Here is a 12051-nt window from a genome sequence, read left to right as displayed (position 1 = left end):
TGACCGGCAGATAAGAATTTCGTGTTGCTCATGTTTCCGGAGGACTCAAATTCTCTTGCAAACGCTGTACGCGCCAAATTTGTTACCATTGGACTGGGCCTCTCAGAAGTTGTTTGTCAACTATCAACAAAATATGCCGTAAGTTTCTTACTATCTATTCCTTTGTGTTAGATAACTACACATTTATCACCATTATTAATTAATCATACAATGTAGTAACTGTGCAAATGAAAGTTTGATTTGGAAGCAGTTCTCGATAAACTAGCGAGCTCGCTACAGTAGCTAACGTTAGCTAAACAAGCCAGCCTGGGGGGGTACTAATTAAGCTAACAGTACTATAGTTTCTAATACACACTTTCTTTCATATTTCTAAATGATCTTCACTGTCTTTCACAGAGTCAAAAGAACACTCCGTTTGGAGGACAATGACAACGTGAGTTAAAGTAGAATACATCAGTGATTGTCATGAGGGAATTTGAGCTTAATTAACTTACTGTAGCTAGCTGATGTGAACTGGCAATTTTGGGGTGAGTGAGTTTTGTTCTGCATCATAACGTTAGTGCTAATAAGCATAACCAGGAGAAAATGTAATGTGTAAATGTATTATTTGTGTGTCTATGCACAAAGCAGACACCAGCCAAGAGACCTGTACCAGACAGGAACTACTCCCCATTGACTGGTACCTGCCAGATGAGTCCAAGTGCAACTCCCCAAGCTGGTACAGTAAGGCATGACAAAGAAATAACCTCATAAAATCAACAAACAAAACAATTTTTTTTTGTCACATACACAGTTTACAGCCAGTATAAAAGGTGCAGTGAAATGCTTATTAGCTCCCTCAACAATGCAGTACATTATGCAATACCAACAATAAAAGAGTAACACGTAAAAGAAGAGGCAGTATGCAGGAGCAATAAGGCATGGTGGGTGTGGTATATGGCCAATATACCATGGCTAAGGGCTGTTCTTAGGCATGATGCAATGAGGGCACTTACTGCTATAATAAACTGGTTACCAACATAATTAGAGCAGTAAAAATAAATGTTTAGTTATACCCGTGGTATACGGTCTAATATACCATGGCTGTCAGCCAATCAGCATTCAGGGCTCGATTCACCTACTTTATAAATGGTAATAATGTACAGTATTTAAATTTATAGCTTGTTCAACATAAAATGTTAATGAATTTGCATACCATTGCGACATTTTGTACTTCAACAGGTAAAGCCAAAGCCAGTGGGAAAACTGCTAATTCCCATAAACCACAGGTGCCACAGACGGAAGTGGAAATGTGAGTACTGTAAATATCACAATGTCTCCATGTACACAACAGCAATACTGCTAAGCTAGCTATATATACACTGAACAAAAATATAAACGAAACCTGCAACAATTTCAAAGATTTTACTGAATTACAGTTCATATAAGGAAATCAGTCAATTGAAATAAAGTCATTAAGCCATAATCTATGTCTTCACAATACTGGGAATACAGATATGCATCTGTAGGTCACAGATGCCTTTTAAAGGGAGGGGCGTGGATCAGAAAACCAGTCAGTATCTGGTGTGACCACCGTTTGTCTCATGCAGCGTGACACATTTCGGGAACTGGAACATGCTGTCGTGTAAGTTAGGAGCATTTATATATTTTTGTAGTATGGAGAATTTCTGGGATCTTTTATTTCAGCTACTGAAACATGGTACCAAAACTTTACATGTTGCGTTTATATTTTTGTTCAGTATATAATAATAATGTCCTGTTTGTTGAAGATGTCTCCATTTTATTAATAAGGGGGATATATTTCAATTGCCACACTTGGCTGATGGTCATTATGACAAATCATAATTTAATGACAGGAGACATGCAACGAAGTGGATTCATCATTGGCCGAATTATCAGTGATTTACATAGCACTAAAAATAGTTGGATAAGAGTACTTTAAGACGAGGGCAATTTCCTTCCCCAAAGCATACCCATTTTGAGTCTGTTCTATCCATCAAGACAAGCATTAGTTTTGAATTTTATAGTGCAGTCATTTAAGAGGGATCTATTTAAATGTTACCATTCAAGTATGGTTATGACGTATTTGATAGACTAGACATGCTGTCATTATGGGATATTATGAGAGTTTTAACTATAGCAGTAGTATAATCATATCTCTAACCTATGATTTGAATGTATTTAACACTTCATTTGGACACTTAATTAATTTGGACCAGACTACATGCCATCAGCTCTAAACTGGAAGCATCAGTTGGCGCATTTATCAAGGCAAGGCAAGAGCTGAAGAAAATACTGGTGAGTAAAAAATGTTTTGTCAAATTTCCCTATCGATGAAAAGGGACATCTAGTGCTTCCATCATAGCTCCAGTTTGAGTTACAGTATATGATAGCCTTAACCTTGATTTTTGCTCTGGCATTCTCAGGTCATTGCATGCACTGTAGGGGCAGTTTATATTTGATGTTAAGGAGCTGCTCACCCTTTTCATATTGATCTGAGAAAAGTGATGTATTGTTTTTGGCATCAGGCTGCAGAGGGCAGCAGTGAGCTGAAGAGTTTCTTTTCTAGAGGTTCTGCTGACCTGAAGACTGAACTGAGGAGGCACAGAGAACTTGGTGAGTGGGGTTTTTACCACTTAGTATAACCATACAGTATATGGTATGATGGCAAGGGCCATTCAAAAAGCTATTGTGCAGGTGTAGGCAACTAGATTAAGCAGCGAGACGATTTTTGTCGAAGCAGATGGTCAGGGGGCCGGAACATAATTATACTGAACAAGAATATAAACGCAATGTGTAAAGTGTTGGTTTCATGAGCTGAAATAAAAGATCCCAGAAATGTTCCAAATGCGCTAATTCTTCTCAAATTTTGTGCACAAATTTGTTTACATCCCTGTTAGTGAGCATTTCTCCTTTGCCAAGATAATCCATCCACCTGACAGGTGTGGCATATCAAGAAGCTGATTAAATAGCATCATCATTACACAGGTCCACCTTGTGCTGGGGACAATAAAAGGCAACTCTAAAATGTGCAGTTTTGTCACAACACAATGCCACAGTTGTATCAAGTTTTGAGGGAGCGTGCAATTGGCATACCAGAGCCGTTTCCACAGAATGTAATTTTAATTTCTCTACCATAAGCCGCCTCCAACGTTGTTTTAGAGAATTTATCGGTACGTCCAACTGGCCTCACAAATGCAGACCATGTGTGACCATGCCAGCCAAGAACCGCTACATTTGGCTTCTTCACTGCGGGATCGTCTGAGACCAGCCACCCGAACAGCTGATGAAACTGAGGCGTATTTATTTCTGTAATAAAGCGCTTTTGTGGGGAAAAACTCATTCTGATTGGCAGCGCTTTGCTCCCCAGTGGGTGTGTCTAGCTCCCAAGTTTGTTGGGCCTATGCCCACCCAGATGTACTAAATTAAACACATTTTGAGCTGAATTCCTGGTGATTTTGCTGTCTTTTTTTTTTTACCCCAAAATTGAAATCTCTACGAATTTATTATGATTATTTTTACAAAAACTTTTGGGGGGGACGAACCAAAATCACTCGCAGGCCGGTTTTGGCCCACTGGCCACCTGTTGCCAACCCCTGCTATAGTGGAACTAAGTAAAGTAATACACTGAAAAAGCAATAGTCCCTAGAATTTATGTGACAAATGTTAGTTTGGTTTGTAAACTAGATTTAGTTAGTTACTAATGAATAGTTAGTTGGGGCCAGGGGTTACTTAGAGAAAATAAATGGTTGTCAGATATTTTGTTTGTTACTTTCTATTTGTCAGTGTGCTTGTTGTCCAAAAATGTTATGAGATTTGGAACATATTTTCAGCATCTAAAGCGGAGTCCTGCCTTGGCGTGAATGGTGCTGGCCAGAGCCGTTTGCAAGGTAATTGCTACTCTAATTATGGATTAACATTTTAAAGTGTTTAGGATAAACAATACTTTATTGACACAATCATATCTCAGATTATTTTCTACTAAGTGTGGGAGACACTTGTAAACTCAGAAAAAAAGAAACGTCCTCACTGTCAACCGTATATTATCAGCAAACTTATGCATTAAGTTCTGCAGTGCATCTCCTCCTCATGGACTGCACCAGATTTGCCAGTTCTTGCTGTGAGATGTTACCCCACTCTTTCACCAAGGCACCTGCAAGTTCCCGGACATTTCTGGGGGAATGGCCCTAGCCCTCCGATCCAACTGGTCCCAGACGTGCTCAATGGGATTGAGATCCGGGCTCTTCGATGGCCATGGAAGAACACTGAAATTCCTGTCTTGCAGGAAATCACGCACAGAACGAGCAGTATGGCTGGTGGCATTGTCATGCTGGAGAGTAATTTCAGTATGAGCCTGCAGGAAGGGTACCACATGAGGGAGGAGGATGTCTTCCCTGTAACGCACAGCGTTGAGATTGCCTGCAATGACAACAAGCTCAGTCCGATGATGCTGTGACACACCGCCCCAGACCATGATGGACTCTCCACCTCCAAATCGATCCCGCTCCAGGGTACAGGCCTCGGTGTAACGCTCATTCCTTTGACGATGAACGCGAATCCGACCATCACCCCTGGTGAGACAAAACCGCAACTCGTCAGTGAAGAGCACTTTGCCAGTCCTGTCTGGTCCAGCGACAGTGAGTTTGTGTCCATAGGCGACGTTGGTGATGTCTGGTGAGGACCTGTGTTACAACAGGCCTACAAGTCCTCAGTCCAGCCTCTCTCAGTCTATTGCAGACAGTCTGAGCACTGATGGAGGGATTGTGTGTTCCTGGTGTAACTCGGGCAGTTGTTGTTGCCATCCTGTACCTGTCCTGCGGGTGTGATGTACTGATCCTGTGCAGGTGTTACACATGGTCTGCCACTGCGAGGACGGACAGCTGATCGTCCTGTCTCCCTGTAGCGCTGTCTTAGGTGTCTCACAGTACGGACATTGCAATTTATTGCCCTGGCCACATCTGCAGTCCTCATGCCTCCTTGCAGCATGCCTAAGGCACGTTCACGCAGATGAGCAGGGACCCAGGGCATCTTTCTTTTGGTGTTTTTCAGAGTCAGTAGAAAGGCCTCTTTTTAGTGTCCTAAGTTTTCATAACTGTGACCTTAATTGCCTACCGTCTGTAAGCTGTTAGTGTCTTAGACTGTTCCACGGGTGCATGTTCATCAATTGTTTATGGTTCATTGAACAAGCATGGGAAACTGTGTTTAAACCCTTTACAATGAATATCTGTGAAGTTATCTGGACTTTTACACGTTATCTTTGAAAGACGGTCCTGAAAAAGGATGTTTCTTTTTATGCTGAGTTTAGCTTTTAAATAACTTTTTTATGATGAGATCATGTGCTCTGAGAAAGGTCAATAGGGCCAAAACATTAGCAGCATCTAAAATGAAAAGCGTATCAGTGCGTCGGCTCCTCTCCTTTTGACCAATCCTATAACACCATAAAACTAATAGTTGCGTTTTCTTGTCCATACATTGATGAGAAATTTCCTGCATTGAATTGGGTTGTAATTAGATTAGATGTTATTATGATGGTGACTTTTCTCTCGTATTCCTTAAAGGGACAATCTACAGTTCAAACAACTACAAAGCAATCACCCAGCCAGTGTTTTGGTAAATAGCTGAGGGATGGGGCTAGAGAAATGTAACAACTCTGAAATTTACACAGCAATTGATGCAAGGACTTACCATCCATGAAATCAAAATTATAGTATTACCCATGTTTTTGGGTATGTTTTGTTTACAAACAAAGGAGTAAAACAAGCTTGTATTTTGAGTTCTGATGGGGTATGAACTAAGCTCATGAGTCATTCATACGTTATATTCAATCAATGGGTATATGGATGTAGCAATCGCAGATTTACCCTTTTTAAATTAAGGGCTAGTAAGAAAACAACATGTTTTGTTTATATGAGCTGGTTGACATGGGTGTGATAGGTTTGAATGCAGTCACATGGACAGGCTTGGGGCTACTATGCTTTGATCTGATCTACTACTAGGCCTATTTATCACCATTTATCCAGTATTCATTCAATGTGTTTGTCTGTCTCCATTTTCCAATAGAAAAACTATCATCTTTGGAGAAAAACAACATTTTGTTTTCCCAACACAAACACAATTTCCCAGGCAGAGAATTAATTAGATTATTTCAGGCACACATTATGCCTACAGCAAAGCTATACTTGTGATCCAATCACATAATGGTGATTTGTGGAAAATGAATAGGGGGATTGTCAGGGAAGTCGGGCTTGTTTTCTGATAAGGTCGTTGGAAATTGTTTTAATTAGTTACAGTGAAGAAGCGTAACATATGTGTTGCCTTGTGGCCCCACACCAGAGGAACGTCACATTTTCTATCACATGGTGGAGCATGAAATTTATCGGTTGTGCATAAACCCCCTTACAACAACTAAGTTTGCATCGTCAAACTAGATAGCTAGGGGAAGATAATAGCTCCTCTGTTGCCTTGAGACACATTTTTAAAGTAAACAAACTTTTTATTAAAGGCAGAGATGGCGAGCGGAGCGCTGGCTCATATCTGTGCTGTGGAGGAAGCGTGAAATCCAGACCGATGATGGTGATCGTGTCATGGAGGCATGGTTCTGCTTCCCAGTGTAAAACGTTTTAGACTCGCTGGCTGTGGCATTCAGGCCCTGTATTCATGTATTAAATGCATAGAAAAGTGTAACTGCTTTGTCAGGGTGACTGCGTTCTTCTCAGCCTGCATTACATTTATAGTTTGTTTTATTTATTTAGCAGTTCTGACCATTAGGCTAGATTTAAGAGTGTACTCAATTGCTTTATAATTGATCTAAAGTGTAACAGTCTTGTCGAATATGGTAACTGCCGTGACAGATTGTTTATGTAAGCCTACATCCTCGAGGCTAGTATAAGTTTGGGTATGTGTTTCATGGGGTGATGGGTAAAATATAGTATTTTACAACGGTAGTAGATGAGAATGTAAATCTAACCTAATATCAGGCCTTCCCAAGGAGGTCACCAGAATGATTGATTTATAGATTTGATAAGTTCTCTCTTATAATTAACTGTCAGCTTTTCGTGTAGTCAGTCCACAATGAATGCAATGTCATACAAATCTGATTTGGTGATTGGATTATTCTGCCTGCACTCCAGGAAACGCTGATAGGCTGTCGTAAAACAAACAAACAGTTGTAGTTAAGGGAAAAAATGCTCAATTTGGGTCAAAACAATGCAGTTCAAAGACACTCTGTTAACTAATTCACAGAACTAAGGGTCATATTGTGTGGCTGGAAAAGTAGAAAACGCCTGCTGAGTTGTGTGAGCTAAGCTTCCTGTTTTCAGTGTCTACACTCCAGTGTTCCAGAGAGCGCCTGGTAAAAGGGAAAGCCCTAGGCGTCCTCTGCTTTGTGACTAGAGCATGACTCAACACGGGGGGCCCCACAAGGGTGCGTCCTAATGCCGACTGTGCTCCCTGGCCTCACAGTTCCAACTCCATTATCAAGTTCGCTGACGACATGACCATAGTCATCCTGATTACCAACATCGACGAGACGACCTAAAGAGAGGAGGTAGACACTATGACGGCCTCAACATCAGCAAAACCTCAACATCAGCAAAACAAAGGAGCTGGTTGAGGAATTCATGAGGAACCAGGCTTGACACGACCCAATCCTCATCATCGGGGCCGCTGCGGAGACGGTCAAAAACATCATAAAGTTCCTCCGTGTACACATCTTCGAAGAGCTGAAATGGTCAAACCACATGGACACCATGGTGAAGAAGGAACAACAGCGACTCTTCAACCTCAGGAGGCTGAAGAAATTCTGCCTGTCCCCGAGGGCCCTCCCAGTGTTATTTATTTTCTACATTGTAGAATAGTAGTGAAGACATCAAAACTATGAAATTACACATATGTAATCATGTAGTAACCAAAAAGTGTTAAACAAGTCAATTAAAAAATATATATATATTTGACATTCTTCAAATAGCCACCCTTTTGCCTTGATGACCCGCTTTGCACATTCTTGGCATTCTCTCAACCAGCTTCACCTGAAATGCTTTTCCAACAGTCTTGAAGGAGTTCCCACATGCTGAGCACTTGTTGGCTGCTTTTCCTTCACTCTGCGGTCCAACTCCCTCCAAACCATCTCAACTGGGTTGATGTCGGGTGATAGTGGAGGCCAGGTCATCTGATGCAGCGCTCCATCACTCTGCTTCTTGGTCAACTAGCCTTTATACAGCCTGGATGTGTGTTGGGTCATTGTCCTGTTGAAAAACAAATGATAGTCCCACTAAGCGCAAACCAGATGGAATGGCATATCGTTGCACAATGCTGTGGTAGCCATGCTGGTTAAGTGTGCCTTGAATTCTAAATAAATCACCAACAGTCTCACCAGCAAAGCACCATCACGACTCCTCCATGCTTCACGGTGGGAACCACACATGCTGAGATCATCCGTTCTACTCTGTATATTACAAAGACAGTGGTTGGAACCAAAAATCTCCCAATTTGGACTCATCAGACCAAAAGACAGATTTACACAGGTCTAATGTCCATTGTTCGTGTTTCTTGGCCCAAGCAAGTCTCTTCTTATTGGGGTCCTTTAGTAGTAGTTTCTTTGCAGCAATTCAACCATGAAGGCCTGATTCACGCAGTCTCCTCTGAACAGTTGAAGTTGTCTGTTACTTGCATTTATTTGGGCTGCAATTTCTGAGGCTGGTAACTCGAATGAACGTGTCCTCCTGCAGCAAAGGTAACTCTGGGTCTTCCTTTCCTGTGGCGGTCCTCATGAGAGCAAGTTTCATCAAAGCTCTTGATGGTTTTTGCGACTGCAAAAAGTTATTGAAATGTTCATGTCTTAAAGTAATGATGTACTGTTGTTCTCTTTGCTTATTTGAGCTGTTCTTGCCATAATATGGACTTGGTCATTTACCAAATAGTAAATAGCTCAGTACAGCGCCAGGCCACACACTGCCTAGACAGTGGGGTCAATCGACATTAATATTTGAACTTTGACGTCCAAACCTCTGAACCCGCTCCCTTTCTCTTCTTTCTTCAACGTGCCTGTTGTGGTGTTGAGCAGCACTTACGGACATTATTTAAGTTTAGCAAAAGTTTCGGTAAGCATTCTGGAGAAGTCACTTTTTGTGAGCAATCAGGGTTCAGGCAGACATAAATCCACAGAGTTGTCCAGGCATTACAAATACCCCAGTAGGGAGGACTCCTGCCTGTATGTGCTGATGACTACAGAATTGTAAAGCGAAGGCCATAATAATTCTGAGGCAAGTTTCCCTCAGCAGAAGGTATTGATTATTTGTGGTGTGGTGAGAGATTTGGAAAATTCAATTAAAGGAGTTGTGCAAAGGATTCGTAAATTCTCCCTCCGACCTGTACAGAGACATTTGTTATGATCTAAATCTATGTTGCACTTCACAATATATTTTCTTAGAAGCATAAAAATAAATAACATGTAAACAGATCTGCTTACTACAGAAATACATTTTATTTTCTCAGAAGCATTTAGTCATGGGCAACCCACCGACACTCGCACATCTTCTGGGCAGTAACAGATTTTTATTGCCATTTTTCCATAAGAAAATCCTATATAATGTGAATTTTGAGGTGGGAAAAAATGAGGAGAAGGGGGACTGCTCAGCAGTATAAAAATTGATCAGGCCATAGATGGGTCCATGTTGGGGAAGATTTGTATGTCAGCTGAGCAGTAATGTTGTGTATTAAAGACAGGATTCCTTAAATGTAATCAAAGCGATGGGGTGGTTTCCCAGGGCTAAGGCCCAGGCCTCACCACGATCTAACACATCAATCCTCTCATCAGACACATGCCACCTGCTTGGGAGGAGTTTTATGCTTTTTGATTAAACACACAGCTGTAATTAAAGAGCAGTGATGTATATTATATTAGAGACTATTTTGGTGACAACTGGAGCCGGGCTGCACTGCTGCAGCCTCAGACTACGCATTCCTTCAGATATGATTTCAGTCGTTTGGATTTTGTCCTCCAGTGAAAAATTATTTAGAAAAATTCCACCTCTGGTAATATTGTTAACTTTTAATCAATTAGGCAAATATTTAGTAACATCTGTATTTCACTAGTAAATCAAACCACTTAAGCCTACAGATTTGTCTGGTTGTGAATGGCAGTGCTCTGAGAGAAGTTAGTACTGTATTCTCTGAATTATTCATTTTCTCTACAGGCGTTGTCCAGGCTGGCAGCTCCTCTGATTTCCTGAAATCCATAATGGCCTTATAAAGGTACAACAACTCAGATGGAGCCTATAGCTTTGTCTTTATGAATCAGGTTTAAAGATCCATTATACTGTAACACATTGTTCAATTGTCATCACACGTTACTTGTTTGTTTCCTCCAAGTAGAGCTACATGAGTCAGTATGTCTTCCTATTGAGTCTGGTGATATTGCATTACTGTGTAACAGACCGCAGGGTTGCCATCATGTTTTCCTCTCTGACGTCCCCCTTGCAGGTTTCTGCTTAGGGAGCCGCTCAACTCAACTCTCAACAGACCGACGGCAAATGGAATAGCAGCTCTGCCTTCTCTCACGCGGTGGTGTACATGTTTCCTCTTCGGAGACGGCTGGATGATGAATATAGAATCTAAGCTGTCATTTGTGAGGCAGAGGGATGTCTCGGAGGCTGCCTGTCAGTCATTGGGGGGAATGTGTCAAAGTAAAACGCCTTAGACATCAGACAGGTTTACGCCGAGCCCTCACCGCTGACAAATGTTGACTCTACAATAACTGCCGCTATACAGTGCTGAGAAAATGTTCTTTCAGTGAGCGAACGCCCTCGTCCCATTAGACCTGATGCTGTATGAAATCCACCCCCACCATGTCCTCTAGCTACCTCGAAAGGTGAAGGAAACTGGAATATAGGCTCTGAAAGGCTAGTGCACACACACACACACACTTCATTCATTGGCTCTTTATTTGGCTGTGCCAGGGAAGGCAGAGGGCCTCTTACAGCCTAAGCGACCTAAGCAACAGCTGGTGTGCACAGACACATTTCCTATTTCTGCCCAAGGTGGATCATGTAACTCTCACTTTATCAGCCTTGGAGGCCGTGTGAAGGACAAAGCGAGCACATCCATAAACAAATCTAATGTTTTCATACTGGCCCTCTGGAGGTGAGAGGAGACCCTTGGCGGTCTTACACCCGCCACCTCTCCCACTACTTAAACCCACCTTGCCTCCTACCCCCATCACCTAAGACCTCTACCCCACTAACCCTTTCCTCCTAGAGGGTATCGCCAGCCCTCCGCTCTTCATTTGACTGTGTCATGAAGCGGATGCGGCAATGACGTTACCTGTGACTCGTCCCAACTGACACAAACTTCTACAGACGTGTTAAACTGGAGCATCAGTACATTGCCGCAAGCAACCCATCTGTCTAGAGACTACCTTCCTCCCAGTCTATCCACGGTAGTAATTTTAAAGCCACAGGCCTCTGGTTGTCCCACCCTTCGTGTTATAGGATGCAGGGCCAGGCCAGCGGCTGCAGATACACAGCGTAGCAGTGGCCCTCAGTGACCCGATAACATTTATAGTAGTAATGGATTTTTTTTAATGGCTGTCATTAACTCACAGGCAGAGGGGAAAGATTGCTTGTACTGTTTTTTTTCTGTGGTATTTCAGCTTTATGACATTATGTTCAGATATGTCATCTTCCATCATCCTCCAGCAGGCCTGTCGGACCTGCCACTGCTTTTTTTTGTGTTGAAATGCATAACCCTTTGTGGACTCCTTGTTTTCCAATTTGCTCATGAATCCCCCTTCCTCTCCCCTGTAACTATTCCCCAGGTCGTTGCTGTACATGAATGTGTTGAGTCAACTTACCTGGTAAAATAAAATTGTGTCTAGGTGTTGTAATGAATATTTTTTTCAGCTTAATTAAATGGTTGGAAGACATGGTTTGGCTCATTATTGTCTGGCTACAACATACCACAACACTTACCACCAGTGATTGAGCTAGCTTGGAGAAGATGGACACTTTGAGGATTTTATTGAAACATCGAGTCTGTGCTGGCAATATGGCTGTA

General features: G+C 42.0%; 1 protein-coding gene across 2 annotated transcripts; it reads left to right on the top strand.

Moving 5' to 3' along the window:
- The first annotated feature begins 22 nt into the window (after nucleotides 1-22).
- On the top strand, nucleotides 23-11920 carry itgb3bp (integrin subunit beta 3 binding protein). 2 transcript variants are annotated; one of them, XM_055861574.1, is made up of 9 exons: nucleotides 23-138; nucleotides 397-433; nucleotides 631-718; nucleotides 1222-1291; nucleotides 2220-2298; nucleotides 2529-2616; nucleotides 3834-3890; nucleotides 10194-10251; nucleotides 10480-11920. In XM_055861574.1, the coding sequence occupies exons 1-8, from the start codon at nucleotides 134-136 to the stop codon at nucleotides 10247-10249; spliced, it is 480 nt and encodes a 159-aa protein (XP_055717549.1). In that variant the 5' UTR covers nucleotides 23-133; the 3' UTR covers nucleotides 10250-10251; nucleotides 10480-11920. The 2 variants fall into 2 exon arrangements, with proteins under 2 accessions (XP_055717549.1, XP_055717548.1); XM_055861573.1 differs by having other exon boundaries at nucleotides 628-718.
- The last annotated feature ends 131 nt before the right edge of the window (nucleotides 11921-12051 follow it).

Source organism: Salvelinus fontinalis, chromosome 14 (assembly GCF_029448725.1).
Source record: "Salvelinus fontinalis isolate EN_2023a chromosome 14, ASM2944872v1, whole genome shotgun sequence".
NCBI classification, from domain to species: domain Eukaryota; kingdom Metazoa; phylum Chordata; class Actinopteri; order Salmoniformes; family Salmonidae; genus Salvelinus; species Salvelinus fontinalis.
This window is presented reverse-complemented; position numbering and strand designations above follow the sequence as displayed.